Source organism: Aquarana catesbeiana, linkage group LG11, assembly GCF_042186555.1.
Source record: "Aquarana catesbeiana isolate 2022-GZ linkage group LG11, ASM4218655v1, whole genome shotgun sequence".
Taxonomy (NCBI): Eukaryota; Metazoa; Chordata; class Amphibia; order Anura; family Ranidae; genus Aquarana; species Aquarana catesbeiana.
Window position 1 is genome coordinate 71,479,524 of NC_133334.1, and position 17,643 is coordinate 71,497,166.

A 17,643-nucleotide genomic window follows, 5' to 3' on the forward strand; every position below is an offset into this window, starting at 1 on the left:
CCAAGACACTAACACCCCTACACTCAACTTCTGTCCCTACAGACTAACTCAGACCCTGTACAGCTCCTCCCCATGAAATCAAATCCCCTGTGCCTCAAATGTCACCTGGGCATGGAAACTGGTGTAAAGCACATTGGGCTCAGACTCGGCACTCCGCCCCTCAAACCAATCAGTGTTTGTAAGACCTGGAGGAGCCTGCAGTGATTAGACACAAGGAGCTGATGACTGCTCCAATCACATACATGGGGCGGGGCTTGTGGCTCTCCAGACATCCACTGCTCCTCAGTGTTCAGTCAGCAAGGGGATATCAACGGGTTGAAAAAACATTCCACAAGCCAGCCAGATGATTGGATGACTGTGTGTGTGTCCCCTCCCCCTCCTCTCCGTACATTTGGACACTGACATCTCTGCCTCTGTCCTCTTCACCAACTGAGGATGACATCGTTGGTGGGGCGGGAGAGCAGACACAGTCCGGGCCAGTGTGTGTGACACACACAAGGAGGGGAGCATTCTGGCACTCGGGCGCCCCCTCCTCTGCCACGTCGGGGTGCAGGGCACTGTGTGTGGCGAGCAGTGAGGGCAGAAGAGTGGTGACAGGCGGGTGGAGAGAGATTATGTCACCTCTGCTCGTCCGCCTGCTCGTCTCTCCACCTTCAAAGCCGCGACCCGCTGAGACTCGGGGCTATGGGCTGCACATTCGGGGCTCCAGCCTCGATAGCCACACCCTAGTGACGCCTCTGGGGGTCTGGGTCCTGCCTCTGGGGGACATGTATCAATAAAAAAAAGTTTTTTCAAGTCATTTTTAAATGAGCAGTGATTTTTTTTTATTTTTAAAGTGAAAGCCTAAAAAATAAAAATTCCTTCCAATATAGTGCCTGGGGGGTCCCCTTAGTCTACCTGTAAAGTGGCAGATCTGTACCATGTCTAGAATCTGCTGCAGCAATAATTGCATTTATAAAGCCAAAAAAAATGACATTTTCCCTGCAAGCTGCATTTATTTTTCTCAGCAACAGTTGGGGAGCCAGTGTGTATGATGAGGCCACAATGTAGTCCACTGGGAACAAGATTAGAGATTTTTTGGATACATTCTGGTGTCACTTTGACTTTGTATAGAAGTAACGGGTGGGTAAAAATTGATCTTTGGGTGTCGGTGGCGCCTTCCCTCCATAACCCTATAGAGGTACTCTTGATGAAAGCAAGAATTGGCCTTGCTGTAAAAAATTGCAATGATATGCACCTGTCAAACAGGTGCAGAAAAATTACTCTTTGGGTGTCGGGGGCGCTTTCCCACCGTAACCCTATAGAGGTGCTCTTGATAAAGGCAAAAAAAATTGCAATGATATGCATATGGTTGGTGTTTTTGCCATGTTTGATGTGCCTGAGACACAGTTTGCAGATAGCAACAGTGTGATCTGCTGCAGATGTGCTGAAAAAGGCCCAGACAGCTGAGCTTTGGGGAGTGGGCCGAGAGATAACAGCTGCTGAATGTGATGGAATAGGGTGGCTGCTCTCTAAACTTTCTTGATGTCGGCCTTCTTGGGGTTGTGCTGCCTCACCTTCAGTTTCCTCCTCTGCTCTATCTCTGCACCCAAGTCGCATCAGTGACCTCATCATCATCATCATCATCATCTCCATCTCCTCCATCCTCATCATTACCACTGGAGACAACTTGGCAATACGTTGCGGCTTGGGGAACATGAATGCCAATATTTCTACCAGTGTTCTTCCCTCTCTCTAGGCTCATGTTCCTGTCATCCTCAACCGCAGAACCAACATCTGAATCCAGTAATGGCTGGGCATCATCAAGGAGCAAGTGGCTGATGCTGTGGTCAAATAACTCAGCTGACTCCTTAATGGCTGATGTCGGGGCTATGGCAGGAATAGATGTGGACAAGGAGGCAGGTTTATCCACTCTGGCAACTGCAGGGGACTGCACACTTGTCTCTGCTTGCGTGACAGAGGATGAGGAGGATGAGAAAGGTTTAGTAAGCCAGTCCACCACCTCCTCTGCATGCTGTGGCTGGATAGTACGGGCAAACTCACTAAACAGAGGAAATTATGCCCTGCCTGAGGACTGACCACCATGTCCACCTTTGCCTGTGGACACATTTGTTGCTGGCCCCCTTACAGTGCAATTTGAATGTCTGCCTCTCCTTGTTGTCCTCCCAGACATTATCGGGAGGGAGGGGGCGGTGCTTTTAAGCAAATGTAAAGAAGAAGTTGAAATCTGTACGTAGATGCACTTTAATCAATGTAAAGAGGTGTTTGGTGCACTTTAATTTGAGTACTCACACTACACAGACACACTTTACAAATACACTATAATATACTGCAATATAATGTGCCAAATGTACAGTGACACACAGAGCTATATGGTGTTAAACTGTCAGTAACACACACAAAAGTAAATTGTGATAAACTGTCAGTAAAGCACAAAACCATATGGCGTTAAACTGGCAGAGAATGCACACAGAACTATATGGTGTTAAACTGGCAGCAACGCACACAGAATTATATGGGATTAAACTGGCAGTAACACACACAAAACGATATGGCGTTAAACTGGCAGTAATGCACACAGAATTATATGGTGTTAAACCGGCATTTAAATGGCGTTAAACTGGTGTTAAAATGGCATTAAACTGGCAGTAATGTACAAAATTATATGGCGTTAAACTGGCAGTAACGTGCACAGAACTATATGGCGTTAAACTGGCAGTAACTCACACAGAAGTAAATGGCGTTAAACTGGCAGTAAGGCAATCAAATAGACGGTGTTTAAAACTGTCCCTACTCACTATACACTAGGAGGCACTATTCAGCCAGTAAATAACATATGTTCATATGTCCTTAATAAATTATGTCCATATGTCCCCACAGCACACAGATGGAGGAGCACAACGGGCACTATATATCCTCATAAGGATCTAGGTTATATACTGCAAAGATGTAAAGATTACTGACACGGTCTCACTACACTACACTGAAACTATCTGAGCTGTCCCTACTCTACACTAATGTATGTATGAATGACACGGTCTCACTACACTACAGTGAAACTATCTGAGCTGTCCATACTCTAGCTGCACACTATGCAAAGTTGAATGATGGTCCTCTTAACCACAATCACAGTATCCCTAGACTGACACTAAACTAATATTCTACACTGACAATTGAAGCAAAATGGCACAGTATAGCACACCAACTAATAGCACTGAACAGAGCCCTGTTCTATCTCTCTCCACGCCGAAATCACACTGAAAATGGCTGCCATGGAAAGAATACTTTTATACTGTGGGGCGGGAATGAGCCATAATTGGATAAAGTCATGATGACCGTGTCCAATTATGACTCTGACAGTGCTCTGTGCCCTGATTGGCTGAAGCTTTCACTGCTTCAGCCAATCAGGGCTTGCAATGCCCTGTTCAGCGCCGCAATGCATTGTGGTTGGTTCGAGGGGGCGAACAAACTATCGAACGACCGAACAGCGAAAGCTCGGCCCGAACTTATGCTCAGGCCGAACCGTTCGCCCATCCCTAATGTGGGGTTGATTCACTAATGAGATAGAGAGTGTTCACTTAGAAAATGAAGGTTCACTAGTAGGGGTGCAACGGATCGTCAGTGATCTGTGATCCGAACGGGTCAACCTGTTCGGATTGGCACACACGTGATCCGCGGAGCGCTCCGCGGCTTCGGCCTAGCTCCGGAGCAGCGGCCATCTTGGTACACCCGGCAGCGGCCTAGGTGAGTGGCGCGCTGACGTCATCATCACCTGCCTCAACTGCAAGCAAGTAGGGGAGACGTGGGGAGATGTGGATATTACAGTGGGGGGAGATGTGAATATTAGTGGGGGAGATGTGGATATTAGTGGGCGAGATGTGGATATTAGTGGGGAGATGTGGGGAGATGTGGATATTACAGTGGGGGAGATGTGGATATTACAGTGGGGGAGATGTGGATATTACAGTGGGGGAGATGTGAATATTACAGTGGGGGAGATGTGGGGAGATGTGGATATTACAGTGGGGGAGATGTGGATATTACAGTGGGGGAGATGTGGATATTACAGTGTGGGAGATTGTGGATATTACAGTGGGGGAGATGACGTGGATATTACAGTGGGGGAGATTGTGGATATTACAGTTGGGGAGATTGTGGATATTACAGTGGGGGAGATGACGTGGATATTACAGTGGGGACGGAGATTGTGGATATTACAGTGGGGGAGATTGTGACTATTACAGTGGGGGAGATTGTGGATATTACAGTGGGGGAGATTGTGGATATTACAGTAGGGGTTATGTTTATTTGTCTTGTCTTTTTCTTTTGCTGATCCGAAAAATGATCCGATCCGTGACCGGAGCGGCGGCCATCTTTGTACACCCGGCGGTGGCCTAGGTGAGCGGCGCGCTGATGTCATCATCACCCGCCTCAACTGTAAGCAAGTAGGGGAGAAGTGAGGGTGTGTGGATATTACAGTGGGGGAGATGTGGATATTAGTGGGGGAGATGTGGGGAGATGTGGATATTAGTGGGGGAGATGTGGGGAGATGTGGATATTAGTGGGGGAGATGTGGGGAGATGTGGATAGTACAGTGGGGGAGATGTGGGGAGATATGGATATTACAGTGGGGGAGATGTGGATATTACAGTGGGGGAGATGTGGGGAGATGTGGATATTACAGTGGGGGAGATGTGGACATTACAGTGGGGGAGATGTGGGGAGATGTGGATATTACAGTGGGGGAGATGTGGATATTACAGTGGGGGAGATGTGGATAATACAGTGGGGGAGATGTGGATAGTACAGTGGGGGAGATGACGTGGATATTACAGTGGGGGAGATTGCGGATATTAAAGTGGGGGAGATGACGTGGATATTACAGTGGGGACGGAGATTGTAACTATTACAGTGGGGGAGATTGTGGATATTACAGTGGAGGTTATGTTTAATTGTCTTGTCTCTTTTTTTTTTTTTTTTTTTGCTGATCCGAAAAATGATCCGATCCGTGACTCTGATCCGAGGTACGATCCGAACTGTGAGTTTTTTGATCCGTTGCACCCCTATTCACTAGTAGCGATAAGAGGGAAAAGACAGGCGCATAGGATCAGAATGTTAAGAGTCCATGAACAGTCCATTATTAATCCATAATATACATCCTGAGAAAAGTCTGCATACTGTCCAAATGGCAGACACATAGTGGAGAGCAAACACTAAGGGCAAAGCTCTTCTAAGAGTGAAGCCAACTCTGTATATCAAAGAAAAAAGAAAAAAAAACAGAACAGCATCTCTAAGTGGAGTATTTAATAAAAGGTATAATCACACAGACAAGGGGTCACTCGCATAGAGTGTAAAGAATCAGGCTAATATGGTAATAAACATCCCGGTGGATCAAATAAACGCCCAGGGTCCGCATGCCAGGGAGCCACGAGGTGGATTCAGAAAGTCGGTGTTCCGTCTGTATCAGCGACCCGTCAGATCAGGTACCGGAAGTGACGTTCCATCAGCTGCGCATGCGTTCCACCGCTACCAGGTTAGCTAATCTGACAGAACACTTGCAGTCAGAAAAAGGCAGCAGAGTAATTTTAGCAATAAAGTGAGCATATATAAATAAATATAGTATATTGAAATCTGTGAAGCTGTTTGGATGTTTAATTTTGAAAGCCTAAAGGTTTAGCGCTGAGCAGTGTGGGGTGTACCAACATGGCCTCTGCCACCTTCCTGCTACTGGCGTCCAGCATCACAGGTGTCAACATATTATATTTATTTACATGCGCTCACTTTATTGATAAAATTACTCTGAAATTCAAGACATAGCTGGGTGTAGTAAGATGTCCACTTCTGTCTGCAGGTGTTCTGTTAGATGAACAAACCTGGTAGCAGTGGAATGCATGCGCAGCTGACGGAACGTCACTTCCATTAACTAATCTGACGGGTCACCGATTCTGACGGAACACCGGCATTTTTCCGTGTCTCTCCGGGCAGACCTCTAGATGGAGCGCAGTGTGGACCACAGTGCTGGCATGTGACGTCATCAGGAGTGGGAGTAAACAACGCATTTCAGAGCATGCACGATGTGAGTAATAGACATGCGCCATCCATTCTCAAGTTAATAGTGTAATAGCTGGCATGTGTGATAGTGGAATCAATACTGCTATCACACGTGTTGTTCTGCTCCTGCTGAACTTGTGTTTGTAGAGAACCATAAACTTATCCCTTTTTACAAAGTGCTAATTTTTTTGCAACATAAAACAACCTTAGTAATTCAACTCCTTAGATTCCCCTAGATGCCCTACCAACTGCACATACTTACATTACATTTTCTCCCCCTCTGCTCTTATTGGCCCCCATGAGTAAAGAAAAATATTGGACACTTCTATGCATCAGGGAGCATGTGAGTCTTCTCTTTTTTCCTCACATGTGACAGTGCTAAAGATTGGTGATTGGCTACTCAGGCACATTGCATTGTCAAATGGAGTTGGTGGCTTGGAGGTGGAGTTTATACAGGGCTTCCTCTCCTTGCTCCTGTTGGCTGAGCAGGACTCCACAGGAGTAAAAGTCAAGTATAAGGGAAAATGTTGCTGAATTTATCTGATAAAAATAATACTATAAGATGATAGATAAAAATACACACAACAACCTAGGTTGTTTGGTGTTGGTTGTCATTCCAAATATGGTGCGAACAATAGAAAACTGATTTGAGAATATTCTATGAACACAACATGTTGCATTTGGCATTTATTGTTACTCTCACCTGCCAAGGAAGAAGGCGATATAAAATATTGAGCTGTTTAAATTGACAAACTGGAACAGGAACATTTTTAGAGCAAAACTGTTTTCCCACTCTGAGTCAGTTCTCGGATGCTCTAGAGATAAAGCACAGCATTACTGCACATTTTATGCTTACAGCCCCAGACAACCAACTCTAAAAATCTATAAATACAACAATTCTACATACTGGTTAACATTAACAGCAAATTTTCTATATATTTCATCACATGCAAGTTAATATTGGTTGTGCTTTGATGATCCTTTATCCATGCTGAGAGTCTTCCAGACAGACCAGATAACTGAATGAGAATCTGTAGTATCTATGATAAACAACCATGTAATGAAAAGCCCAAAAGATGTCCTAACACTTTTCCATTTTATCCAGAATTTTTTTTTGCAAATCCACTTAAACTGGTCCACAGCCTACTTCCTTAACGAATGTATATTAACTTATTACACAACAAGTAAAGCTCTATGCACTTGTATATAATTGATTTTAATTGTGAACTTACCTAAGTTTGTTAAAAGATATGCTACTTTCTCATATACCTATAAAAGAAACACAGTCAAAAGATATATATAACATTTAAAACACTTAACATTTCAAAAAAGATACATTGGCTTTCTGCACCAAGAACTTTGTTCTTTGGGGCTAAGAGCTCAGCCCACTGAAAGTGATGTCCTACCTAAGCCAGTCTAACACCCTATAACCCTAACCCTCCTTGTGACCCTAACAATAACCCTCCCTCTAACACTAACATTAGCCCTAGCACCAACCCTCCATGTAACCCTAACTGTAAGACTTCTTTTACACTAACCCTACCTGCAACCCACCACTCTCTTGGTAAACCTAGCCCTAACACTGATCCCTATAACCCTCACCAGTGCCTGTTTAAAATCTGTGGAGGCCCCTAGGCAGTCAAAACCTTGGGGCCCCCTCACAATTTTCTGGAATTTCCCTTGTGCACACGCTCTAGTGGGATAACATTGAACTAAGTAGTGTGCAAGCCAGCTGTAAGATGGAGATGACCATCACTACCATACATTACACGTTAAAGGGTGCACCAATTTTGTTTACAAACTGACAGCTGAAAGAAGGTGAGCTTTAAGAGACAAACTGTGTAATGTGAACCTGATGTCTATGGTTTATGTACTTTAAGTTGGTATTGGGTACATTACAATAATACAATATTCTCTCTATACAGCCTTTCTTTGAGTTGATACATTTTTTTATCTTTTGTAAAAAATGTAAAAAAGCTTCATTGTAATTTTCTTTCAAGATCACATCTATATCATTTTAATACGTTGTCAAGACGCTCTTAAACAGTGTAGGGCCCTGTAACTCCAGCACATAGCCCTGGGACCCCTACAGGAGGACCGGTGGTACCCCCCTATCGGCGATCCTTGATATCATCCCCAAAACCCCTGAACATTAGCATGTTGCCACCACTGTTTTGCACCCACATAGACCAGAAGCTGCTGAGTAAAAGCTGGAGAAGATCAGCAGTACTGAGATGCAAAACAGGATAAAAAAAGGGGGAAATTATTATTTTAGAAAACAAATATGCTAATTTTTGCTATCATGAACAGTTGCCATTTTCCCTATGAGCTAAAACTTATCACAACTTGGGTAACATCGAACGTTGCTATTTATTTTGCACTGTAATGAATGCAGCACTGACATATAAATTAAGCCCTAAAGCTAGCCATGGAGAGGAAGAATTTCCCGGCTAATAAAAAAATATTTGACAAAATTATGAAACAGAGGTACATAGGCTGTCATTATTCCTGCAGATTTCTGACAAATAGAAAAACTGACCAGGTAGTTTTAATCTCTACTGATATAAGCCACATTATGATAAATAACAGACAATAATGGAAATCCCTGCTGAGATGCACTGAATAGTGGTTGTGCATGTTTAATGAAAGGGAAATAGTCTGAGAGCCTCTTCATTTCCCGTATAAAGCTAGCACAACAAAATGTTGTCTGTTATGAATGATATCAGGGAAAAATGGCTTTGTAGAACTTCCTCTAATTCTCTGTTGTGTATGCATACAACATAATAATTCAAAAGTGTACAGATTTTTATTCTTCCTGGTGAAAATATAAAAATATAAAATGACTTCAAGTGGTGTAAACCTGATTCATGAAATTTGACCTAGGCACATACAGTATACAATATCTTCAGTGTTTTCTTATCTCTCTCCAAAGCCCTAAGTCCTGTGATTTTCTGCTGCTCTATTCTTCTGCTATCAACGTGATAACTTCTGACAAGTTCTCAGACAACCGAGATGAAAGCAGCCTGAAAATTTGTGTCGGGGTGGCCACTTTAAATAGATTAGCAGAGGGCTGGTCTATTCACAGCGCAGCTCTGCACATTCCTTCTACCTTTGGGTGGGGGGTGGGGTGCCTTTCCTCCAATCAGCTCTCACACAGTGTATGCCAAGAATCCACTCCCAGTGCTGAACAGTTAGAGAAAATTTCTAACATGATGTTCACTTTCTAAAGAATATAGCAAGCTGAAGACAGCAGATATACATGTAAAACTTATGTAGGGAGATTTGTTTCAACTCTGTATCATCTAAGGCTGTTCACTTCACTGGGTATATGTGAGGGTTTACGGCCACTTTAATTAGGCCCCATGCACACTGGAAGTTTGCCCAGCTTTTCTAAATGCGTTTAGGTGCATTTAAGTACCGTATTTATCGGCGTATAACACGCACTTTTTTCCCCTTAAAATCAGGGGAAAATCGTGGGTGCGTGTTATACGCCGATCCCCGCTATTTTGTGATCTATCGGAGCGATCACCGCGATCGCCGCCGACATTCACATAGCGTGTATTTTTAAATATGGCGCCGCGGAGTTCGGAGGGACTCGGCGGCGCTCGTTCAGCTGAACGAGCGCCACCGAGAACACAGTGACTGGGCGGAGCCGAGATACACATAGCCGAGGGTTCTCGGCTCTTCTCCGCGCCGTTCACAGTCCCGCCCAGTCCCGCCATTGGACCTGTGTTATGTCCATCATAGGGACTGGGCGTGACTGTGAACGGCGCCGAGAAGAGCCGAGAACCCTCGGCTATGTGTATCTCGGCTCCGCCCAGTCACTGTGTTCTCGGCGGCGCTCGTTCAGCTGAACGAGCGCCGCCGAGTCCCTCCGAACTCCGCGGCGCCATATTTAAAAATACAAACTAAACTTGTGTATGTCGGCGGCGATCATAAAATGTACACTGGGGACAAGGCTGCACTGACCACTGGGGACAAGGCTGCACTGACCACTGGGGACAAGGCTGCACTGGGGCAAGGCTGCACTGGGGCAAAGCTGCACTGGGGCAAAGCTGCACTGACAATTCTGCACTGGGGCAAAGCTGCACTGACAAGGCTGCACTGACAAGGCTGCACTGGGGCAAAGCTGCACTGACAAGGCTGCACTGGACACTGGGGCAAGGCTGCACTGACAAGGCTGCACTGACAAGGCTGCACTGGACACTGGGGCAAGGCTGCACTGACAAGGCTGCAGATGGACATGATAACGCTGCATTGATGGGCATTTAAATGTAAGTTTTTTTTCCTTAAACTTCCCTCCTAAAAGTTTTTTTCCTTAAAATTCCCTCCTAAACTTGGGGTGTGTGTTATATGCCGGCGCGTGTTATACGCCGATAAATACGGTATGTCAAGCGCGTGGGGTGTACATTCATTTCAAATGACAGAATAATACTTTATAAATTATAATTTAGCACATTAGCCCGTTTAGATGTGCCAGGGGTTTTAACTGCCAAAATGCTGCTGCTCCTGAACGTACTTGCAGTGGGGTATATTCCTCCCTCTAAACAACCCTGCTTCTAATTGCCTGTAAATGCACATATGTGCATGGACACATGCCTCTAAAAACAGCTTTTAAAACATCTTGTGTGCATGGGGCATTAAAGTTATAGGTGAATTCTGGGAAACCTGAAAATTCACCTTTGCAGTCGGGCAGTGCCTACAATGCAAGGGTTGACTGCTTATTAACCTCCCTGGCGGTATGATTATTTCGGATTTTAGGTGCTGAAAGCGGTACAATTATTTTGCATGGAAATTTGGCGTTTTATATTGTAGGTCTGTAATTCTTAACAATAACACACTTAAATCTGTCCAAACAAGAGTCTAGTAGATATCCCGGGTATGATAAAGTTTGAAACACAAAAACATAAATTATAATATAATAAATAAAAATAAATAATTAAAAAAAAAAAAATAATAATAATAAAATACATTTCCCCACGATTCACTATCGCTCAATTCTGCAAGTATTCTAATTTACTATCGCTGTTTTCTAGCTGGTCTAAAGCCACTTTTGATGTAAAGGGACACTTTTTGGTTGCTATGGACAATCTCCAGTTTCCAAGCAGAAAGAACAGTATATATAACATAAAACTGCATGCAGGGCATGGGCCAAAGCACTGGGGACAAAAGGGATGTGAAATAATTTCATACAGTACTGTAATCTGTAAGATTACAGTACTGTATGTGTTATGATTTTACAATTTTTTGAATTTGCCGCCAGGCTCCGCCCCCAGGCGTCGCACCGCTCGCAGGGAACGGAGCCTGGCACGGAGAGGCTTCGGAGGAGGACGGAGCCCGCAGACACAGCGGGGGACATCGCAGGATCCCGGGGACAAGGTAAGTAAAGCCACACCAGGATCCTGCGATGTAATCCCGAGTGTGGCTCGGGGTTACCGCTAATGATCCTGAATTTTAACCCCGAGCCACACTCGGGAATACCGCCAGGGAGGCTACTGTATAGAGAATGATAAAAGCACTTTTACTTACCTGCTCTCCCATGCTCTGGTGGTGGACTATCCCTATGAACCAGGCTGCATCTGTCTTTGATGATGTCAGGATCATATAGTACACTGCTGGAGCATGGGAGGGAAGACACTGTGGAGACTGATCTAGCAGCACAAAGGAGCAGAGGATTCCCGTAAGTAAATCAACCTTTCCATGCCCCCTAGATCTAAAAGAGCAGTTAACTCTTGCAGTGTGGGAGCAGCCCCACTACAAATGAGAATTATTATGTTCGGTTTTAAATCCTGGTCAAAAAGCTAAATACACAGATAAAATACTTTTATGGAAACAATTACACCTGTCCATCGCCAAATCTTAGCTTTGCTGTACATGCAATGTCTGTCCTACAATAAAAGAAATGTACTTGTCTGTTCACAATCTTCTGCAGAATGTACACTGAGCTACATGTATAGCTTTACATTTCCAAGATAGTACAAGTGTGCCAGGATGAATGACTCTCATGCATGCGGGGAAGATACATCATCCCATGCCAGTCACTCAAGACAGCTGAAGATCAGCACCTGGAAGGAGCTGGGGAGAAGATGTCTGCAACTGTCTGACTGTTGGAGCAAATTAGTTCCACTTTAAATAACAGGTCTTGTCCCCCCTTCAACTGTGATTAAAATTGACAGGAGAGGCACCACACTGCTGACCAGATCTCTGCTTTCCCCTCCTATCAGCATGCTTCTTGAACTGCAGCACAACCAATTGGCTCTTTGCGCTGCTTCTCCCTTCCCCAATCTTAGCTCTGCTGTACAGGAACTGCAAGAGGCTGAAACCAAGTTTACTTCAGTTGATATTGCATTTAAAGTGGCTGTAAACCTCTGACACGAAATATGAAAAAAAAACATATCCCTCTATAGTGTGTACTTGTCTCAATCTAGAGCATTGAGTGTCAATTCTCTCTATTGCCTTGTTCCTCTGCTATCAGTATAAATCACTTCTGACTAATTTTCTTGACGCCAATAGAAAAAAGCTGACAGGGGAGGGAGCTTCAGCATACACCCTGTGATTGACAGCCTCAACTCTGTTCCTGTGTGCTGTGTGAAAGGGGGTGTGTCCCTTCCCACTAATCAGCTCTCAGAGCGCTGCTCAGTGATATCTACAAAGTTTACCTTCATTCCTTCACCCCCTAAATTTATGAAACTCAGACAAGCTTTATAAATTCTGCACTTTGATTGGCTGTAGAGATGACGAATGGGAGAGTAAAGCACTCACAATGCCACATCCGTAAATTAGAGGGGGAAAAAACGGGTACTAAATAAGTAACCAAAGGTCGGACTTTTAAGGCAGAGAAACAATGAAGAAGTAACAAAAATAATGTTTATTGAAAAAAGTACATAGTATAATCACAGTGTTCAAAAAGATTAAAAATCATATAGAATGATACAATTTGTACAATGAGCCCTTGTGGATCTACGGGTTTCGCCATTAGGCTTCTTCAGGACACGATCAAGGTTCAGAGACGTAACAAAGAAAAAAGGAAGAGCGAATGTCACTGTCTGAAATGAGATATATTCTGATTAAAATCCAACACATCACATATACATGTATTCCATCATATTACATTAAAAAGCATATGCATACGCTTATTACATTATAAAGCTTAGCATACGCTTTTTAATGTAATATGATGGAATACATGTATATGTGATGTGTTGGATTTTAATTGGAATATATCTCATTTCAGACAGTGAGATTTGCTCTTCCTTTTTTCTTTGTCACATCTCTGAACATTGATCGTGTCCTCAAGAAGCCTAACGGCGAAACGCGTAGACAAGGGCTCATTGTACAAATTGTATCATTCTATATGATTTTTAATCTTTTTGAACACTGTGATTATACTATGTACTTTTTTCAATAAACATTATTTTTGTTACTTCTCCATTGTTTCTCTGCCTTAAAAGTCCGACCTTTGGTTACTTATTTAGTACCCCTTTTTTCCCTGGCTGTAGAGATGAGAGTGCTGCAAATAAACAGGTACAACTTATGTAGGATGATTTGTTTCTTCTGTGTATCACTGAAGGCCAGTCACTTCACTGGGTATATGTAAGGGTTTACAACCACTTTAAAATATATTAAATGATGTATTAATTAATGCAGAGCTGCATTAATTTGTATCTTGTATACTGTATATGCCTGGAGTTCAACTTTAACTAAGCTTTAATGATCATTATTTGACATAACACATTATTTTTAGCAACGACAGCCAATAAGATCTGAAAATAGCAATTGCTTTTACAAATAACACAGGTGTTATAGCTAACTGCAAATTTGTTTCAGTTACATGGGAGAAAAGAACAATGTCTTTAAATAAAACAAGGACAGAAACTTACAACATTAAGGGACATTATGATCATGAAGTTTATGCAGACACCAGTGCCAGATGTTGCAAACTGCCAGTACTTCTTGATAAAATGCCAGTTGAATGATGCAAACTGCTCCATGGCAACGAGTCGGTACACAACCACAGCGAAGACTGCTGTCAGCACTAAGGATATCTAAATATGAACACATTTAATAAAATATGTGAATCCAGTTATAGTCATCTCACAGCACGGTAAAATAAGAGTGAATGGCCCGGTACTGCACATTCAGCTGACTTTAATTTCTAACCATTTAAAAAGTAAAACAAGGTCATTATTTACATACATTCCCAAAAAAGATCCACCCTCATATGCCCCAACATTATAGATATTGTTTAATAGAGTGAAGAAAGGCTAGAACCTTGTCCATGTCTTTACTGCTCATGTAGTCAAACCATTGAGAGTACAAAATAAATGTCTTGGGAGACGTTTTTTTTTTACAAAAATTCAACCAGTTACAGTAAAAAGAACAAAAATCAGACAATATTTTTCAGATGCCAGAAACACCCCCCTTCCCCCCTTATCATGGCTTAGGACAATACACTAGTCAAAAATGCCTCCATATCTGTAAAAATTATTTAGAAGGAAAATAGCCAGTCAATGAATAATTTCATTGCTAGGTTTGTCTCCCCTCGGGAAATATCTTATTATTTCCTTTGTATTAGAAAAGTATCATGGAGACAGGAAGTGAGAATAAATCTTTATAAGGCCTCATGCACACTGGGCCTTTACCCCCTATGCATTAAGCTCTGGGGTTTGTCTGTGGCTGGAGACACAAGTGCACCATCCAGTCCTGCTGCAGGCAATCTGTCAAACTCTATGAGAGCTTGACAGCTTCTGCAGCTGGACAGGGCTGGGTAATGCCCCTAGAAGTATCTACATTTAGAGTAGTACGCACTCAGGAACGAAACCTTGGAATGAAAGCAAACTGCATTCCAGGCATTCATCCCTGGGCACATGCTGCCCTAAACAGAAGTACCACTGAGTGCACCACCGGTGCACCGCCTGCGCGCCTGTGCCCTCCAGCTTCAGCTAAATGCCGAAGCCTCATGCCGGAGCTAAATCGCCAGTGTGCATCAGGACTTATGGGGTCCCTGGCAAATAACTGGGGAAAGATTATAATAATTTATAGCATTTTATTGTTGCTTGTTGTTATATTTTTCTAAATTTCTTGTACAGGTGACCAAGACATGAGTGGAATGGCCCGAATGGCCCAGTGGTACTAAACACATGAACCAAAACCCAGTTTTAATACATGCTGAAATTTTAAAGAAAGACAAAACAATGGCTTGAGTTGGGCTTTCAGGCATTAAAGTCCTATCACTTTTGAGGCTCTCAGATCAGGTCTAAAAAATTCTAAAATTATAGCAAAACTGAAGACCCGAGTTAACTAAATTCTCAGAGGCTATGAAATGAGGATGAATCAAATGATCATACTACAATACTGATTATTATGTTTTGACAAAATCAGATACTTGTGAAAATTCAACTGATTTGATTTTTTAAATTCTCTAGGAATATTTAGGATTCTAAATGAACATCAGCATCAAGTTTTTTTGTTAAATAACATAAATGTAACCAATACATTATGGTGCTGGTTACTTTTGGACAAGAAGGCTAGGTAGAATCGAGAAACATATGATACCCTGGTTCTAAGTACATTATGTATTCCTGTTTTGATTACACATCAAATCACTTATGTTTTGTTATTTCGATTAGGCACTAAAGTGGGCTTTTCTTGAACTTACAGGCCATGATCTGTTTATTCAAAAGACCCTTTTGCACACCCCTGGCCCTATAGCCAACGCCAAACGTTCTAGGTGAGAATAGTAAGTAACACATTTTGTTTTTCTAAACAAGCTTCATATTCAACAAGCTTGCATTTTTAGTATGGGAACCTGAAAAGCCAACATGACGGAAATCCAGTTGACTGGAAGCTTTGGCTCATAATGGAATCATTACCATGAAGAAAATTCCTGATACAGACACCATGAGTCGGCTGAGTTTGTCGCTGAAAGGCTGGAAAGGCTCTGGTTTGCCAGTGATTGGGTTCACTCGTTCCAATTTGGAATACTTAGCTTCAAATTGTGGACGCAACTCTTCCTGGAAAGACACAGAACTATTAGGTAAAATATACATTAGTTATTAACTATTTGGTAAAATGTAAAGCCCTAGTGATGTCTCACGCATATTTATCTACTCACATGCCTATAACATGTTATGATTTATGATAGATCTTTGCATGGAGATGCCATGAAATAACTTTTTCTCCCAGGAAAATGCAATTTTCTGCCCTTTCACCCAGTAACAGCCACATTGCTCATAACTGTCCTCAGACTTGTATTGAGAAGGAGAGGTGGTGTTTCTAGCTATATCTGGTTCTGTGTGCTGATTACTGAGCTCATTTAGTCTACGTTTAATGCCTGTTAGACTTTGCAATCATACTTAGACAAAAACTGGAGTGTTATACATGTTAACTCGGCATTCAGCAAACACAATGAACTAGTATTATAAAATCTAAATTAAACCAAAAGTGCTATGCCTTTAAAAATGTATCAACTCATATAAACATATATGAAATCAATTAATAAAGTGACCATATAAATTAATCAATTGAAGATATAGAATTATGCTAATAAACACATCATAAGTTATGTTTGGTAAGAAACAATATAACATATAATAAAATTGTGTTCATGCTCCTTTCAACTATATCCTTCCAGTCCCCTGATGTAAATTCTGATGAAACGCGTCCAATGTGGCATCATCACACATTCTGAATGGCATGGAGCCATCTTTGTTTTGCTTTATACATCTTTTACCGCTTCTTATGTGAATATATATGCTTTTAAAAAGTTCTTGAGCCTTATGGTGTTATGTGGAGTGTTCTTTTTTCTTAAAATATCAAAATATTAGAATGGGGATGAATTCTGGAAGAGCATGATTGTGATTGCCCATGAGATCTTTACCCCAACGGGGTTACAGCACTTAGGACCTCCTATAGTGAAGAGGTCTTAGGAACTGGTAAGAGAAGTGCAATTTGTTGGCAGACACATTGCATTAACTCAGTCATCACAGGATTGCGGGTTACATCCTTGGAAAAGGGGGTTTGTGTTTTATTGAACTTTTGTGTTTAACAAAGTTTTTTGCACTTAATACAATTTTTTTGTATGTTATATAATATTTTTACAAACATGACTTCATGGAACTATATTTTATTTGGCCCAAATTCTACAAAGAGCAGATTTATTAAAAAGCCAATGCTGGTATAAACAAGTTTGAATAAAATGTGTACCTCTTCATCTTCCCAGTCAATGAGATCCCAGTCGTAGGTTAGTACAGCTCTCCGTCTTTTCCAGAACTCAAGGAAGACAGTGGCTGAAACAAGACAAAGTTACACGTAGTTTAGTAGCTGAGCTTTTTTTCTCCCATTATGATAATGAACACAAAAACTAAGCAAATAAAAAGTAATTACATTTTGTGCCTTTCTATTATTATGCTCTTTGCAACATGAAGGCAGCAAATAAGCACACTGAGCAATTATACAAATAATCAAAGTGTATCTAAACCCCAAAACACAAGTTTAATATAATACAGGTTATCAGTCTGTCATTATAGTGGATGCATTAATTTTCTTTTTCAGTTATTTTTTTCCTTTATTTTTATATAATAACCGAAGGAT

General features: G+C 42.1%; 1 protein-coding gene across 1 annotated transcript in view; it reads right to left on the minus strand.

The window, feature by feature from the left end:
* The window catches only part of ANO3 (anoctamin 3), a 620,027-nt gene that overhangs the window by 54,846 nt on the left and 547,538 nt on the right, over positions 1–17,643 (minus strand). The window contains exons 15-19 of the mRNA XM_073604550.1: positions 17,257–17,339; positions 15,924–16,064; positions 13,932–14,096; positions 7,284–7,320; positions 6,755–6,866 (exon numbers count right to left, since the gene is read on the minus strand). Coding sequence (XP_073460651.1) covers positions 6,755–6,866; positions 7,284–7,320; positions 13,932–14,096; positions 15,924–16,064; positions 17,257–17,339 — 538 coding nt within the window. The remainder of the gene's footprint in view (positions 1–6,754; positions 6,867–7,283; positions 7,321–13,931; positions 14,097–15,923; positions 16,065–17,256; positions 17,340–17,643) is intronic.